General features: G+C 34.6%; 1 protein-coding gene across 2 annotated transcripts in view; it reads right to left on the bottom strand.

Moving 5' to 3' along the window:
• Positions 1 to 295: 295 nt before the first annotated feature.
• The window catches only part of ACADL (acyl-CoA dehydrogenase long chain), a 34931-nt gene continuing 15812 nt past the window's right edge, over positions 296 to 19414 (bottom strand). Inside the window, exons 6-12 of one of the 2 annotated variants that reach the window (XM_074364060.1) lie at positions 17619 to 17783; positions 16702 to 16803; positions 16281 to 16394; positions 8905 to 9032; positions 6746 to 6832; positions 3437 to 3484; positions 296 to 1792 (exon numbers count right to left, since the gene is read on the bottom strand). In XM_074364060.1, the coding sequence (XP_074220161.1) occupies positions 1699 to 1792; positions 3437 to 3484; positions 6746 to 6832; positions 8905 to 9032; positions 16281 to 16394; positions 16702 to 16803; positions 17619 to 17783 (738 nt within the window). In that variant the 3' untranslated portion in view covers positions 296 to 1698. The remainder of the gene's footprint in view (positions 1793 to 3436; positions 3485 to 6745; positions 6833 to 8904; positions 9033 to 16280; positions 16395 to 16701; positions 16804 to 17618; positions 17784 to 19414) is intronic. The other variant, XM_074364061.1, reaches the window with a different exon arrangement.

The raw sequence follows: 19414 nt of genomic DNA, 5'->3' as shown, positions 1-19414 counted from the left end.
GGCGAAGTGGGTTTCTTTGTCATCTGCACCTGAAAGCATCCTGAGAACTTAAATAATTTGCCCAAGGTCCAATGGCTGCTGTACAGTAGTCATCACTCAACTCTAGGTCTGTCCACCTCTATGTGGTAGGCGTGTCCCACCATGTAAATTACTTTTTATCCTACAGATGTATTTCTAAAATCTAGTTTCCTTTAAGATTGGAAAAGGGGCTGGAGGTGGGAGTGGGGGATTGTTCTGTCGAATTCTCTATTGTTTCCTGGTAGTAGGAGTGAGGTGAAAGCAGCAACAAATACAGTAATATCTATTAAGAATTTATTTTAACCTATTTGCATGGTATTTAATGAGCAAGAACTCAATTGGCAATCATACAAACTTCTGTCCAAGAGCAAATCAAAGGTAGGTAAGTAAGGCCACGATAGAATGGTATCAAAGTATTTTCTCTTCTCTCTGCTCTACCCAGTTGTAATGATTGCATTTAAAAACAATGTTTCATACACACAACACTAATAAAATTTTTAGGATTTCTAAGTTGAACAAGAATACATCTATTTATTTCCATTTAAAAACTACTTCATTCACCATCTCACCAATATACACAAAGAAAAACAAGTACTAAAATGATGCTAGCAGTTTACAAATCAGTGGTTTTTTGGGTGGATGATAATTACTGGAAAGTTGCAAGTCAAGTATCATTTCCTCACTTTCTTATTTTAAATGCTTACTGCCCTTGTCATGATTTGAAATTATTTTATTTACTCCTTACCTTCTTACAATTTGTTTCTTCACTTACTAGCAGGGATCTTACCAGTTTTTAAATCATATTTTCCATCATATTTTTAACAGCCTGGTTTATAGAAGACATAAACTATAAATTTGTTAAATTAATTAAAAAATTTACTCTTCTCCAAAGTAAAAGTCACTGTTTTGATACCTATAAAATACAAACTAAACTAAACCAAAAGATGATGGGTTACTATGTGTTCTCCTAGAAATTAAACTGGGATGGAAATCTGTTGAAAGGCCAGGTGTCAGTGGTCGAGAGAACCAACAGCATTCTCTAGTCAGGATTAAGCAAATGCTTAGCTGAGTCTCAGTGGTTCCAAGGCTGTAAGGTAGGAAAGCTTCCTGTTCAACCAGAGCAGCTCTTCATATGTGAGGATTTCACAAGGACTCTGCATAAGCTTTGGTTTGAAGAAAGTGTTCCATTGTTTAAAAAGAGGCTTAGGGTAGTGTGGTAGAAACCGGCGTTCTGGGCGTTCTGGGGAATTTGGAACGAAGATAGCTAAATTTATTTTGCATTGTAAATTACATTTATGTTTCCCTTTCAAAGTCAACATGCTGTGAATATTATTGTTTTATAGTATAATAACAAAATTATGTCTCCCTCAATTTCAAAGATCTAGGCAAATATACTCTTCAGAATTTTAGGGATAAATGAAACACTAAGGTTTTCAGAATTAGAAAAATCTTTGCCTTTTAGCTATATAAAAAAATTCAAAGTTAAACTTTATATTGGAAAATTTTAGAATCTTTAAATTCTCCTCCCACTGTGTTAATCGTATATTTTCATTTGAGTTCTTTCTCTATAGAGCATATCAAAACATGTTTAGTGTTCCCTCCCTTTCCAAGCTGTATTTTATCTTGAGTAGATTTAAAACCAGATTAGTTGTAATAGGATTCCAGGATGCGGGCAGATGTCTACTTGTCAAAGACGATCTCTCTTGCAATCAGCTCCTTCATTATTTCATTGGTACCACCATAGATTGGCTGAACTCGGGCATCCACATAAGCTCTGAAGATGATTGAATGAATAAACAAAAGATATTAGAAATTACAAATTTTTCTCACCAGATAATTATTAATGAAAGTATTCATTTAATGAAATCCAAACAATAAAAGTTCTTCCTAAATTACTTTTTTTCAGTATGGCATGCATCCTAGATTGGAATTATAAAATTCTATTAAGATATTGATCATCTGTATAGCTTTGTTTTAGTTCGCTTGAAGAGATTACAAATTCAAAACAGCATTTGTTTCTTTTAATTTAATTTTGTAAAATTCAGCACACATAACAGCATTCTAAAAAGGGCTAGTTTAGATTTAGAAAGGGATGGAATGTCTTAATTTTCCTGTTACCTTTAATGTTTCCCCCCAAAAGTTGAAATCTACTGGTTTTATAGAAAACAAGAAAAAAGAAAGTACATATTTTCTGATATCCTTTAGATTTCTGCCACCACTGCTGCCAGCAGGAGTATAAATTGATGCTTCAAAAAATATTATTTCACAAAGTTAATAGGTAACTTTTTTCTGGAAATGGTTAATAGTTACTCCAATAATGTATGAGGTTAAAATACTGAGTGGGTGAGTACACTGCCAGAAAAAAACAAGAAGGAATTCACTTTCAGTAGTGATGACAGCAACCATAACACTGTGTAGGTGTTTTTACCTTTTCTTATCTCATTTTATTCTCTCAGCTTTGGAATCAGGGAGGATAAATATTATTACCATCTTGCAGGTAAAGGAACTGAGTGCAGAAAAGTTAAAGCATATACCAAGTAATGATTGCTATTTTAATGCTTACATAACAGATCATTGGCAGCCTGGAATAAAAAGGCAGGTATTCTGCAACTTTGGCAAGTATTTTTTTTTAAATTATATCTCAGTATTTTCATTGACTAATTGTAGAATTAGTTATTGATCTTCAGATTTTTCTAGTAGACATATTCAAAGGTATTTTTTTTAAAGCATAAAATCTGTTTTGTTTTGTTTTTTTAATTTTTGAGACAAATTAAATGTGCCAGCTCTCTAGGAACATGACCAACTCTGGACTTATCCTTGTCCATATTCATCATGGTCATTGGCCAATAGTAAGCACTCAGTAAATATTTATTGATTTGATTTACTATATTACAAAGGAATTTTAGAGTCTCAGTACCTACTTTCTGATGAAACTTGAAATCTACAGACATTTGTGTTTTCAAATTTTTTTTTTTTTTCTTTTGAACAGAAGCCATTGTTGCCCACAAAATTCAGCACTTTCATTTAGAGAACCTACTTGGCATTGCAGCCTACTTCAGCAATCTCAGTGTTTTTAGACATTTTTGGACATATTTTTTTCACATTAAAAGGGTTCCAATGGAGTGGGTAATTGACAGAGATCAGTAGATCTTTCATAGGTTACTCATTAAATTAAGTCATCAACTAAAATTAACAGAGAAAGGCAGCAGAAGGAATGTTTAACCACACAGTGATAAAGCAGCTCTTCCTACCCCTGCAGACAAGTCTTGAAATGGCAAAACTTAAGCCTCATTGACCCCAGGCCCAAGCCTCCTAAGTAAGACCGAAATAAACTCTTACGCTTAAGACTTGTTATTTCAAAACAAACAGACAAACGAAAAACAAATAAAATGAAACAAAATAAAAAAGCAAAAAGCACCTCTTTGATCTGAGCCCAGCAACACACACACACAATATATAGCTTAATCTAAGGATATAAAAAACACAATTAGAATGATTTTTTTCTATCACATCAAAGTCTGCACACTTCATCCACATACGGCCTAATGTGTCTAACTAGCTTTTTTGATAATTGTCTACTACTCTCTCTTGTTATCTTATGAAAAATTCCTTCCCTGTGTCTTTGGGGAGAGAGATGGCAGTCCAGTTTAAAAGTTCATACAGTCGTCAAACCAACAAGCTGGCCAAGAAGGGGATTATTATTCCTGAAAGGAAATATGTCTCTTAAATTGAAACCAGGGATTTCACGTAAGCCATCAAGCTAGAATTTTTGCTTACTGTTGACCTGAAGGAATTGCCTGTGAGAAAACAGAGACCAAGATTTATGCTACACTCTAATCTTGGACCATGTAGATTGTTGACTCCTCTTCATTTAATGTGTCTTTCTTAGAAACTGAACTAAATTAAACAAGCACTGAGCCACTACATGGCTACATTCCCAGCAGCAGTTATAACAGCACAGTTAAGTAGAAAAATATAACCATCCATTATTATTTTACTTTCTTAGCATTGTGAACATTGTGAATAAGATGGATTAATATTCTGAATAAAACATGAAAACACACAGGAAAAATTCCAGCAATGATTTAATTTGTGTTATTAGTATAACTCAGTGTATACTTCTGAATTCATGACTATACAAAGATAAAAAAATAAATCTGCTTTTGATTAAGGCTTGTTTGAAGTAGTTCTGAAAGGATACACCAAAATCCAACTCCAAGGATTGATAAAGAAAAGGAAATCATTGAGCTACTTCATGCCTACATTCTGAAGGAAAAAACTACTTGCTGAGTTTTTATAAAAAGTTATAAATTATATAACCCTGTGATTAAAGCTTTTTCAGCTGCCCATTGGCTATGGAAAATTAGTAAATTATATCTATGCTGGAGCTTCTGTTCTTAATGTAACTTGAATAAAATGTTTATTTTTCTCATTAAGGGCTATAAACATATCAAATGTTTTCAATTATGCTTGCCAAAGTTATAAATTTGAAAGTAAATTTGAATTCTAGTGTGATAACTAACTTTTCCCTTTAGATACTCGGTTTAGGTTAATATTAGAAAAAGGTTTTAGAAGCCCATAGTATTCTCATTCTTAGATCCAGAACTAAATTAGACTTCTCTCTATACAGCAAAAACTTCTTTGGGAAAATTTTATAAGCTAAAAATATTGCTAAATAAGAAGAAAAATAATGTTTATAGAGTGATGAGGAGAAATGCCATGGGGAGATTACTGAGGCAAAAGACTATAGGAAGAGGGAAAGGAGAAATTATGGAGATGGAGGAAGAAATATGGAAGAGGATGCTGGCTACTGACAAACTGGTACTGCTCTGAAACGATAACAAGAATATTCATATGTAACACAATAAAAACATTGTATTTCATTTATTTTAATTTGAAGGAAATGTAAAATCTATTTAGGAAAAAGTAGTACTTTTGATATGTTTTTAGAGCAAAGTAAATAATAAAAAATGTAAGATATGACAAGTTAGATCCTTTTCACATACAGGTTAATTTTTCTGTAATGCCTACTTTTTTTTTTTTTTTTTTTTTTAGTTTAAAAAAGTGGTATTTCCAAACAAGACATACAAATGTCCAATAGGTATATGAAAAATGCTCAATGTCACTAATCATCAGGGAAATGGAAATCAGAATCACAATGAGCTATCATCTCACACCTGTCAGGATAGCTATTAAGAAAACAAAAGAAAAAACAAAGACAAGTGTTGTCCAGGATGTGGAGAAATTGGAATGTTGGCACGTTGTTGGAGGGAATGAGAACTGGGGCATAGCAGCCACTTTGAAAAACAGTATCAAGTTCCTCCAAAAATTAAATTGAACTACAGATGATCCAGAAATCCCACTTCTAAGTATTTATTCAAAAAAATTGAAAGCAGGACCTCCACGTGCTATTAGCGCTCACATGTTCACTGCAGTATTATTCATAATAGCCAAGAAGCGGAAACAACTTGTATATCCATGGATAGATGAGTGGATAAACTGCAGTATAACGTATAGTGGAATACTATTTAACCTTAAACAGAAGGAAACTCTGCAGTATGTCACAACCTGGATGAACCTTGAGGACATTCTCCTAAGTGAAATAAACCAGTTACAACAAAACAAAGATATAATTCCACCTATATGAGGTATCTAAAATAGTCAAATTCATAGAATCAAAGAGGAATAGTGGTTGCCAGGGGACAGGGGAGGGAGAAGTGGGGAGTTACTAATCAACAGGTATAAAGTTTCAGTTAAGCAAAACGAGTAAGTTCTAGAGATCTGCTGTGCAACATTATGCCTATAGTTAAAATACTGCGTGGTATGCTTAAAAAATTGTGAAGAGGATAGATCTCATGTTAAGTGCTCTTACTACAGTAAAATAAAATAAAATAATCAATAGTCAATGCAAATTAAACAAATAATAACCTATTTTTACCCATTAGAATAGCACAAAGTTTTAAAAGGCAATATACATTCATAGCTTAGGAGGCTAAGTCATTCTCAGATTTGTTCTTTTGAGTATGAGTTGCTACAAACTGGAGGAAATAATCTGGAAATGCATTAAAATTTAAAATATGCATACTTTTGAGCTAGCAATACTACTTTTGCGACTCTGTCCTGTTGTAATAAAAAGATACATACATATATCTAAGATAAATGTATGAAGGTATCTGTTTCAGCATTGTTTGTCACAGTAAAAAATTAGAAACAACCTGAAATATGGTTAATCAATTGTAATAAAATACTATTCAACTAAAAAAAAGTGATATATATCCTGTATAATGAGTCAGCTAAAGCTTAATATACTGTATATTTATGTTTATTTATATTTAGTATATTTGTACTAACATATATCTTCACTTTTGTTTTTGGTTTTCTTTTTGTTTTTGTAGGGGAGAGGTAATTAGGGTTATTTATTTATTTATTTTTAGAGGAGGTACTGGGGATTGAACCCAGGACCTTGTGTATGCTAAGCATGAGCTCTACCACTTGAGTTATACCCTCCCCCACCATCTTCACTTTTTTTAAAAAAATGATAAAATCCTACTGGTGAGCTGATAACATAAAGCTGTTTCTAACTGTTTGAACACATTCCAGAGTCAATGAAGAACACCAAGATTTTGTACCTCCTTTCCCTCTGTACTCAATGTACAAAGGACGGTTAAAGAAATGTTCCTTTCTCTTCACACCATCCAGAGGAGTGTAACACAGCAGACATACTCACTTTGCAATTGGGTACTCCCACATGTATCCCCAACCTCCATGCAGCTGCACACAGTCATAAGCTACACTGTTTTGTAACTCGGATGCCCTAGATGGCCAAAATAAAAAGCAGAAAAGGAACATTTGTCATGAATTTTCATGAGATGCTTTACAATCAGGAAACAAATTATTTTATGATTGTTTAAATGTGCACATTTATCAAACAATTAAAATTGCCAACCAGAGAAGATTGCCATCAATTACATGTGAAATAAATCTCAGGAGAATTTTCACATAATGAATACTTTCTTCATCAATTATATTTCTGTCTGAGTTTTTATTAAGATTTGAAACAAAATGTAGAAAGCTTAGACTATTTAGTTTTGGCTATTTCAAGCCTGAACATGATATAATGAAAAGTTGAATTTGGTCTAATTTATTTAGATTCTCAAAATGATCTAAATTATAAGAGACTGTATAATTATACAGCCATCCATTCTCTTTTGCCTTGTGTAATATGTGTTTTTTTCTTCAAATGTGTCACTTCCTACCAAAGGTTGCAATTCTGAATTTTAGTAACTGTGAAAAAGAAATTTTTTAGGGTTTTCAGAAATAAACTGAAAGTAAAAGTGAAATCCTAAGAGGAGAGACCACTATTAGAGTAGTATACTTTCATATAAGAAATTAATTAAAGATTATTTGGGAATTATTATTCCTGAAGTGTGTATATATATATCTATCTATTAGTATGAGGTACTTGAGAAACATTCTTTTCTGTTCTTATCACAATGATTTTAACTATTGTTAAAATCTGTAAGATAATTGGTAGGGATTTTATTCACTTTATAAATATGTTAGTTCAAAATCTTCTCAACTTATATTTCAACAGTGGGAAATATAAAGCAGAGATAAGCATAGATATATTTTCCTATACAAAATAATTTTTAACAATTTCAAACCATAGGACAGGTCAGGAAATACAGTAACAGTATAATGATTAACAGACAAGACTCAGGGGGCAATCATATTTGGAATTCTATAAATTTTTGTATTTGGCCAGTATTTTAGTGAAATATTTACTAGGTTATAACTAGTTGCTTCCTCTGCTCCAATGTGAAATACCAATATGTCTATAAACCTGTGTATTCAAAGAAAAGGAAGGCCAATAGCTATCCAAATATCTTTTTCCAAAAAGTCTTCTCCAAAAATTTTTTTTGCACTTTTTCCCAATAGTCAAAAACCTTGCTATAAATGTAAAAGTAAAATGTCTCCCTCAAAAGCGTAAGTTCTTAGTAATTCCATATGACTTTTCAACTTGGCCACTTTATTATTTCGGAATCATTATACAAAGCACTGTTCTGCAAATTTCCCCACGACTTCCGATTGAACTGAAAACAAGTTAATGAATAATGACAGGAATTTTTTTTTCTAGGTTATTTTTGGGCTAATGAGATGTGAGAATGTTTTTAAAACCGAGGAAACCAAAGTGACTTCCAGAGTCTGATTTAAACTATGTTCTTGCATCTTAAAATACACAAAAGCCTTATGGGGGTCTTTTTTAATTTACTCATCTTTAATACCATTGCTAATCATCTTTAATATGAATGAAAATGTTTCTATAGGCCATTTTTTTCCCTTTCCCTTAATAGAGCATGTACAACTTTTGACTGGACAGTCAATTCTTCAGAAGTGTTTCTTCGATCTGGAAAACATTTTACATAGAAAAATCTTGTCCAAAATACTCATTTCACAGATATCAAAATGTTGGCCCAGAGAGAATTAAATTTAATTATAGTTATTTAATGAAAGAATTGGGATTCCATCTCAGGATTCTAAGTATTGCTCTTCTACTGTTCCTTTTTGGTCTCACTATACTGCCACTCTGCAGATAATTTGAAATTAAACTATTACTTGAATGAACTAATCAGTCATCCTACTTCAGTCTCTTAATATTTTACTTTCAATGGCAAACTAAAAGTTAAAAACCAACTTGAGTAAGTTTTAGCACGTTATAAATAGGCCTAATGGGATCTTTCAGCATTTTTATAAAAGGTGGTTCTTACTGCTAGCTTTTATTTACTCAGCCGTCTTCCTTTAAGACCCTCAAGGCTGAGTTTCAACTTGGATGAATTCCATAACAGTCTGTGCAAACACCCATTTTAACTACTGTAGCATGCATACCAATATTTCGCCATGGAAGCAGTGGCAGAGTCCAGACGTTTCGTTTCATGCAGCTGGAGACAGCTGTCCACAAAAGCTCTCGTTACACAAATGTGTGTTTTTAATTCTGCTAGCTTATGCTGCACCGTCTTGAGTTTAAAGGAAATGAAAGGAAAAAATGAACATAGGAGAAGCGCGTATTGAGTCACCTAGCATGTCAAAAATTATATAAGAAAAGATCTTTACAGCAAAACAAAAGTGGAGTTACTGTTTTTTTCTTTTTTTCTCTAAAAAAGAGGCATATGTTAACTAAACAAATTAAACACTCAAACACTCACTATATTTCATTGCTAAGAAAACTTGTACTAAAAGAAAAGATGTAAAAATAGATAAACACATAAATAACATCTCTGCTTTGGATTAAAAAATTTAGACCATTCAGGGAACTTTCTGAAAAACAGCATGACTTTAATGAGCGAGCACCATCTTGTGGCACAGTCCTTTATGCACAGCTGTTGAAAACACCTGTTTTCCTCTGGAATCTAAATCCATGAAGAATTTTTCCCTATTAATGAAATGAAGTATATATACTTCTCTATTCTGCTTGTTTGTCTTAGAGTAAAGTAATAAAATAACAGACTGGAGGGACAATATCAAAAATATTTATTAGACAGTATTATTTTATATTGCAAAGTATTTAAACTAGATGTGTAGAATATAATGGAATAACAGAATCAGAACACTCAAGACATCAAAGTCCAGAAACCCCCCAACCTTTGCCACTTTTCTCACCCTCCCTATCTCTCTCAGTAGTGTTCTAGAACGGTCTCTAACTTGAACTGAATGGTCTGGAATTGTCGGTGTTAACATACCTATACATCTCCCCCTGATACCATAGACAATCAATAGTATTCTTGGAAATCATCTATGGAGACCCTCCTCAATTGTTCTCACTTCAAATCTCATATTCTTACACTCCCGACTCTGGGTTCTCACACCTTTTATATCTGGCCTTTTGGGTACTGATTCTTGAACCTCCTTCAAGAAACTGGCTGAGATATGAAATAACACTGGCTTTCCACGTTGGGTAAACTCTAAAAATACACCCCATTCTAGTTGACCTCTTAGATTCAAGGCTGAGCTATGATCAGCTGACTATCTTCCTTATGGAAATTCAGATAGAAACAGAGTTTTGATCATTCTGCTGTGGAATTTATGAGTGAGACCTTCACTGTGGCTAATAAAAGGCATGGAAGTTGGTGAAAAAGGTGGCACAGTGAAATGCAAACTTAGAAATTATATATGTGCCCCACCTATGCAATGGCAAGTTCAAAGCCGTGATTGTGTTCTCAAAGGAAGGCTTTAGGGACCAGACATTCAGAGGATGTTGGCTCTGCCTTTACTACTGGTTATGGAGAGTCTTAAACTACAAAACCAAACCCTTCAAAGCATCATTGTAGTAGAGACAGTTTGGGTACTTTCTATTTCTGGAAAAGAACAGAAAAGGAGTATAGTAAAACCCAGGACCAGGCAAGACCAGAATGTGTCAGCTGGAGGAGGAGCTCCGAGGGACAGATTCCTCATATATACATCAACATAACTACTGCGCTGATGAAAAACCCAACTGACTGCCTTTCCCTGGGGTTTACCCCATCTTCTTGTAGAAACAGATCATCTTCCTGGCATCTAATAATTCTAAAACCAAGCAGTGGGAAGGCTGGCACCACACTTTCCAACCTCTTATATCCTGGCTTCCAATTCAGAACATGCCAGGTTACACCAAAATTTTCTTCCTCTCTCATACTTTCTCTTACTTTTTCTATTATATTTATCTAGACCAAATCTCTAGACTTTAATCAGCATAAAGTTTCCCATTCCCACCCCACACATCCAAGTTTAGTCATAGAAAAATCTAAAGATGGAATAAGAAATGAAAAAGTGGGGAAATACCCTTCTATACACTGAAAACAATGAATTATATATTCCATGAAAATCCCTGAAACCAAGTCCTTAGCTTACCCTTGGTCTAGGTCAATGACACTATTTATGACACTTCATTTGGAAAATAAGGGAGGGGATCTGACAAATCTCAAGATACTTTTACACTGCTCCACCCACCCACCCTGTGATGGCACATTTGAGAATTTATGCACTATTTACAAAATGAGAGAATCAAGACCTGTAAGCCCAATTATCTCATATAAGAGCTGTTTCCGTGGAAATCCCAGAAGCTTCTAGAAGCTAAAGTTAAATTTCAGACCAAGATGGGCTCATTTAGAATTCTTACTTCAGTACATTCAGTGAGGTCCACAGGTTTGAAGGAATTAATGCCTCCAGAGTATATAATTTACTCTCAGGGGATAAAGAGATTAAATATTTACATACTCTTGGCATTGAGTTGGGTTAGTAAACACATTTGGTCTTTGCTCTTCACTGCAGACACAGCTTTATACTTTCAGAAATGATTCTCTAATGAATGGCAGCCAATAACTGTACCACAGATTATGAGCAAGGTGCTTTTTGTGAATATCAGAATGCTCTTGCAGTATTTTTTTTAACATTCATTAATAGTTGCTCATAGATACTACTGCATCTAGCATTTCATTAAAAAAATCCCCCTAAAGTTGCAAAGTAGATCATACAGAGTCTCTTTCTGAGTTCTGAATGACACAATTCTTAGAATCATAGAATTAAGGAATTAGAAGACATCTTGGAGTGGCTACTGAGCCCACTATTCCACTTAAACAGCGCCATTAGATGTACCCTGATATATTATGACTCAAATATAAAATATAACCATTTAGGTTTGTTACCTAATTTTATAGTTAATTAACTCAACACTCAAGGTCTTAAGAATGGAATATGCCCTTTTTGGAGGAAAGTAAGGAAAAAATGTTATTTTTTTACCTCTCCTATATTTTTCATAATAATTTGTGCCCTTAGCATCAAGAGTACATATCACATAGGAAATAACTAAAGCTTAGATTAGAAGAGAATATTGAAATTTCACTTCATTGTTCACAGGTGAAAGATATGGAAAAAGAAAAAAAAAAAGTCTATCAACTTTAGATTTCCACTAGCATATGGGTTAAGGGATAGGTTCTGGAGTTAAAGTATGTTTGTAATCCTGAGCATCTTACTTAACTTCTCTACGCTTCAATATCCTTATCTGTAAAACAAGGATAAATACAGAATTTATCATACAGAGTTGTTGTGAAGAAAAAAATAATTCATTTAGCACAGTGCCTGGCATATAGGGGACATCAATAAATGACAGACATTATCATTATTAAATATCTGAGTTTTACTCTTTTATTGTCCGTTCCATGGAAAATCATAAGACTTGACAACTACCATGGAGAAAATGAAAGAAAAGAAATGAAAATCCCATAACTGTTGCAGCTTAAGTGTGGCAGGTCTCCATTCTAAAAAGAAAATAAATTTGTGAAATGTATCTGAAAGGTCAGAAAGGCCCAAAATGTTCAAAATTCAAGGGTAACAAAGAGAAAGGACACTGAACAGTTATACGGTCATAAAAATGACATTTGGCCAAGTATAATATGACATTTAAAGGTCTTCTATTTCAATTTAATACTGGAACCACTGTATACCCAGCTTTAGAATAGGAGGTGTAAGCATGTATTGGCCATTCATCTTCTCTGAATATATACCTAGATTGAATATGAAAATATTATTCAAAAATACTTATTTAAAAATACTTATTTATATAAAACAAGGGGATTAGAAGAAGTAGCTCAGAAATCCCAGAAAATACACATTTAACTTAGAAAACAACTGCTACCTACTCTATACATGCCTGTGGTAGCAGAATTCTACTGCCACCTAGTGAAATTTTAGTAAAGTACTTTTGAAAGAAGGCAACAATTTATTGACACTTGCTTTGAAAAGGATTAAGACTTTCTTCTCTTTTTGCCATCAAAATACATACATACATATATACATATATATATACACATGTTATTAAATAATGTTTAGAACTTTTTTCTCCCATGGGAAAATATTATACCAACTTTCCATTTTCTTTATGGTTAAATGTAATATTACAGTCATCTTTGCTGTGACTTAATATGAGGTCCATAAACACAGGAAGTGTAGATTTCCAAGGGGATAGAAAATATGTCTGTCTGGTTCACTTGTTATAGTATCCAGAATAGGGCAAAAGGCATGAGCATTGTGATAAATATTTTTGATGCGGAAGTGGTGGTGGTTGGATTTGAGAAGCAAATGATACTAATTCCACTTTGGATACAGCTGGGAAAGTCACTGAGTGACATCAAGTGGTATCTCTGTCTTCATATTGCTAGGAGCCCAGAGCATCTATTTCCAGCACCATACCTATCAAACTACATCTGAGCACGCGACCTTTAGAAGGTAATCAATATGTATTTGCTCAGTGAAACAAACATATGTATCAGTATTTCTCAATGGGAGACTACTGGCATTTTGAGTAAGACACTTAGTTGCTATGCAAAGCTCTCTCTAAATTACAGGACATTTAGCAACACTGGCCTCCAGGGCACTGAACATGAGTTCCACCCCCAGTCGCTTTGCACCCCTACTGCCTGACATTTCCAAATGCCTGGGGGAAGACGGCAGTCATCAAGAATCACTGATATGTGTACATCAGGGATACATAAATGAAAGGGAACATAACGTGTAACATCCTCGCTCTTCTCTTAAGGAAATCACAACGGAGGCAAATCAAGTCATCCTGTTTTTTAAAAATATTTGCTTGATTAAGTGTGTGCCTCATTTTTCTAGACACAGAACAACTGTATTTAGATCTGCTACGTCAATAAGAAAAGTTAGGGTGTAAAGAAGTTTTTTTTTTCAGAATGGAGAAAGTTAACCTGATGAATGTGTAGGCAGCAAGTTGTTCCCCAAATGACATGGAGTTAAGTCCAGATCAGGAACAAGAGGGAGAAGTTGATAAAAAGACTCCCTTTATTGGAATAAATGGAAAAAGATGTTATGTAAGAGAAAAAAAAAACACAGTTCACCCTTGAACAATGTGGGGGTTAGGGGCACTGCCACCCCGTGCAGTCAAAAATCAGAGTATAACCGTATGACTCCTCTAAAACTTAATTACTAGTAGCCTCCTGCTGATCAGAAGCCTCACCCATAACATAAATCATTGATTAGCACATAGTTTGTGTTAAACGCATTATATACTGTAATCTTGCAATAAAGTAAGCTAGAGAAAATAAAATGTTATTAAAATAATAAGAAAGAGAAAATACATTAACAGCACTGTACTGTGTTTATTGATATTGTAAGCTTACAATGTCTGTCAGGGTCTATAGCAATATTATCTCACAGGATACAAAAAAGTAGATGTTATACGTATTACTAACACTAGACAGCAAAATTGAAAAGATTACATGCAAAAGAAATTCATATTTATTTATAGGTAAAGAAACAGCAACTGCTTTATGGTAGCCTAGTGTAACCAATGGTACCATGTATGGTCTGTGTATTAAGTTTTGATAAATTTTAACTTTCTATAATAAATTCATGTATATTGCATGGTAGCAAATGATAAAATAGACTAGTATTGATTATATTTTATGCATTCATGACATATGTTTTTAAATTTTTTGGATATTTTTAGGCTACACACTTCATCTACAAGTTTTAAGTTGTCCCTTATCTCCAAAAATGTTTCCAATGTATTTATTGAAAAAAATCCGTGTGTAAATAGACCTAGGCAGTTCAAACCTGTGTTGTTCAAGGGTCAACTGTTACAGCTAACTTTAATGAAAGCTTGCTTTGCCAGGCAATATTCTAAGCACTTTATGTGTATTATCTCACCTAATCCTCAGAGTAACTCTAGGAGGTAGCTACTGATATTATTTGCATCTTAACAATAAGAAAATGCTTCTGAAGAGATAATGCAACTTGCCTAGTCCACAGAGAGTTAAGTAGCTGTAATAGGATTTAAATCACACCTTTACTTAATTTCTTTAATGCTGTCCTGGAAAGCTACCAAAGCATCTCTCCCTTTTCCTTTACAAAGCCTTTCAGCTGAGACATTCCACTTAAAACTCTTCAAGTAGACTTCCAACTCCAGGTTTCTTGATGACTGCACTGTTTATAGTGTTCCTTCATTCAAGAAGAAACTAGAGGGCCCAAAACTTGATTGACATTTTATGGCTACCATATACTGCATTCTTTTGCAAATACCTTAAACTTCCTGGCAAAACTCAAGAAGTGGAAACACAATCATCCACCTTCTCTGTGCTTGAACCTGGGTAACAAAACCCTTTTAGTAAAAGCTAATACACAAAAAAGCAGGTGTCACTAAAAATTCATGATCACTAACCTCATTTGGGTCCTCACTACCACCAGCAAGCTTACCCTGTGTCTCTAGTCAGTTCTGTCTCTCACTCTAAGATCTCAAAGCTTCCTTTCTCTTCTCAGACACCTCCATGCCCTATTCACTCACATCTCCTTCTTACTCTATTGGTATGTAAAGATATGGAAGTCTTTGGAAGGGAGCTTTTGCAATTTTCCACCAACATAGCTGAACCCCTGCCCACTTTTTCCTCTTTTTTTTTTCCCCCCGTTTCAGTGGGAGAGGGGCCTCTCCTGTTGGGATGGGGAGCCCTACCTTTCCATGTGCTTTGCACCTACACCTCACACTTTCTCAAAGATCACATGCAGTTAATTATGCTCTCCATACCTACAATCTTTCCTTCTTTACTAAATCTTTTCTCTATGTATTGAAATATGCTCCAGCATTCTCATCCTAATCATAACAAAAATTTAATAATCTCCAAATATTTCATTTGATCTCCAAACACTTCCCCCTTTCCCTCCCTACCCTCCTCTTCTTGCCTCCTAGTAACTACCATCCTTTTTCTCAACTACCATTCACAGCAAAACTCACGAAACAGTCCCCAGCCATCAGTATCTTTACTTTATTTCCATTTACTCCTCTACTCACTCTGGTCTGGCAACCACACCAGTCCATTAATGGTTCTCATGAAATAACTTCCATATCCAGTGGGCACTCTTTGACCTTCATCTCCTTTTCTCTCTAAGTAGCTCCTATCTACTTGAAATCCTCTTTTCCCTTGGCTTCTGCAACAATACTTGCCCGATTTGCTGCCTCCTTTCTGGCTCTTCATCTCAGTTGTCTTTGTAGGCTCTTCCCTTCCTATTTTACCACTAAATCTTGTAATTTTTTTTCTCAGGACTCTGTCCTAGGATCTCTTTTGTCTTACTCTCTACTGTCATCCTCAGTGATCTCACTCACTTCCATGGATTCTAATATCACCTACATGAAAATTACTCCCTGTTCATGCTGAGCCTAGATCCATTAGAGGTTGAGGACTTTGACATTATCTAATACTAAACCATAAGAATAAGCTTACCTGTATATGTGCAACTGTTTTCCCAAAAGCTTTTCTTTGTTTAACGTAGTTCCTGGTTTCTTCAAACATGAATTCACTGGCTGAAACTGCCAACTCAGCAATCAACAGCCTTTCCTAGAACCCAAAATTAGGTCTTGAACATTATTCTAATTACACAAGTGATTTTCACAGGATTTCAGTGATAATAAATCACATAAATAATCTTTATAAGACTGAAGGTTAATTTATTTCTTAACTCTTTATAGTTAAGTTATTCACACGTCCAGCCTACAAAACTCATATATGTATATTTTTACAACTTCAAGTTATACTCAAGTGATTGGCTATATCACAATTTTTATGCATGGACTTTTTATCATTCTCCATCATTCTATTCCAGTCCATTATCTAATCACAAGACAGACTCTGTAATACTTCTGACCTGTGGAAGCTCTTTCATGATGTAATAGAATCCTTTATTCTCTTCTCCAAGTAGGGCACTCGCTGGCAACCGTACATCTTCAAAGAATAATTCTGCAGTATCCTAAGGGATCATACAATTGAGTACAGAATTATCTCATTGAAATCTTCCAATAACCTGATGAGGAGCTTATTATTTCCATTGAAAAAACAAAAACAAAACCAAACCAACTGGAAGCTAGTTGGGAGTGGTTAATGAAAACAACTAGTAAGTGGTAAACCAAGGATTCAAACCTAGGTCCATCAGATTCCAAAAGTGGTTTTCCCACTGCAATGCCCTGTCATTCTAGCTCTAATACTGTCCAGCTCTGTAGGTATTAAGGACTAAGAATTTCTTTCTTTTTTAAAAACACATTCATTTTATTTATTCATTTATTTTTTTATTGGAGGTACTGGGGATTGAACCCAGGACCTCGTGAATACTAGCATGTGCTATGCCAGTAAGCTATATCCTTCTTCCCAAGGACCACAGATTTCTAATGCATATCAAGTAAAACATGTTTTTCTTTTTGGTAATGAAAAAAATTACCAGACAATGATCAAATAGTATAAAAATGTTTTCTGTTCTTATTTCATAATTTTCTTTAGTGAATCTCAGAAATAGAGGGTCTATTATCATGCAGTTAATGTTGCCATTTCTAAAGCAGATTTTTACAATACCCCGATTCACTGTCACTGCTGACCATAGCTACACAACGGTGGAATAAATCTCCATTATCATTTCTGAAATGTATATTTTAAGAATCCAGCATAGGACGGTATGATTGTGCTATACATAGTTCGATATATAAAGCGTGACTGAGTAAACTCATTTATAATAATATGAATTATATTTATAAGTGATTTATGTTATGAATACAAATTTATATTATGACTTACCTGGGCTTTCAGTCCCATTTTCTGGAGCTTTCGTCCCTTGATGAATCCTTTCATCCCATTTTCCACCAGAAAAAGGCTAATGCCATGGGCAGGGGAGCGAGCTTCACGATTTGTGACTGCCACTACGATCACCAAGTCACTCAGCCACCCATTTGAGACGAACACCTGCAGAAGCCCAAGTAAACTGCATGCTTCGCGATAACTCAGGTCCACGTATAAGTCAGGACTGGGGGACAGTATGTTCAAGAAGACTAAACCAGACAAAACATGCTTTACACCTCTCTGTGTACTCTCTCCGGATATCTACAGTATTGATTATTCATACATATCTATATATCATATTCATATCTACAGTGTTGATATTCATGAGGTTATTAAAGAGTAGGGGGAAAATTATCCAGTGGGTCAAAGAATGAACCCTACACATTTTCTTCCCACTATTAATACTGTAAATAATAATAATAAAAAGTTATTATGTTATTTTCCAACTAAAACAAAAGTTTCTATAAAAATACTAAACTGTATTTTAGAAAGAAGCGTCAGACAAGAAAAAGAAATCTGCTGTAAATGGCACTATACTAGTCAAGTATTTGTACGTTCAACTTCATTAGTTTTTGAAAAGGCATACTTTTGATTTCATGATGGAAGGTCTACTTCTTTCCAAATGGCCTAAATAAGGAAGAGACTGATTAAGGAGAGATAAAACAAACTAAACAAGAGATATTAGTTTATTAGATAGTATTTATTCAGAAAATAAACATACCTAGAGCAAATATTAGTAATTATCTTCTCATTCTGTATCTTTCCTGGGTCATCTCAACCACTTTTGTGGCTTTAGTTGCCATCTGTATGTTGATGACTTCAAATCTTTATGTTAGCCAGATTTCTTGCTAGTTTTGAGACCTGTATACCGGTCTGCTTCTGGATAATTCCACCTGATGACTCAAGGAACACATTCCTTCCCACCCCTACTCTTATCTAATTCTGCATAACAGTCCGTGTTCCCTTTGTGAGTGGATGCTGCCAATAAATCATGTTATCCTGCTCCATATTCAATTCAACACTTACTTCTCTCTAATCTATTCCAATACTTTTTAAGTCTACTCACCTCCTTTCACTTCGACTGCCATTACCTTTTTTCAGCCCTCCTCATTTCCTGTGTAAGTTCCTACAACTGATCTCTCTGCAGCTCTATTATCCATCACGATGTCAGAAGGATCTTTTAAAAATGCAATCTGGTCACACCGTGTTCACATTTGAAAAATCTCTGAATAGCTCCTCATAGGCTTCAGGATAAACTTTAAACTTCAGCAGGACATATAAAACTCATCACAAACTGGCACCAGCTTACCGGTCCTGCCTTACCTGTTGTCCCACTTGTCCCTCATTCCTTTTCTTTAGGTTAGTTCTACTGAATTACTTGCTGTCCTTCCCCAATATTCTAAGGTCGTCCTTACCTATGGCTCTTTAGAAATATTATTTCCTCTACTTGGGAGGCCCTTTCCCAACTCTGCTACACTGAAGCCTACTCATCCTGGACTAAGTTCAGGCGTCATCTCTTCCAGTCTTCCAAAATTCCCGCTGGGTTAAGTGCTCCCATAGCACCCTGAATTTACCGTCACCTTAGCATTTATCAAACTGTATTCAAATGACCTAATTTTGTCTCTGTCCCTTTGAAATAGTATGGGTATAAAATGGTGTTGGTTACTCTCATCACCTGCCTTCTGTCCCCTTTGTAAGAAGATTTAAGCTCTAAAATCCAGGGCACTGATACTTACAAATAATGGGAAATGGGT

Source organism: Camelus bactrianus, chromosome 5 (assembly GCF_048773025.1).
Source record: "Camelus bactrianus isolate YW-2024 breed Bactrian camel chromosome 5, ASM4877302v1, whole genome shotgun sequence".
Taxonomy (NCBI): Eukaryota; Metazoa; Chordata; class Mammalia; order Artiodactyla; family Camelidae; genus Camelus; species Camelus bactrianus.
This window is presented reverse-complemented; position numbering and strand designations above follow the sequence as displayed.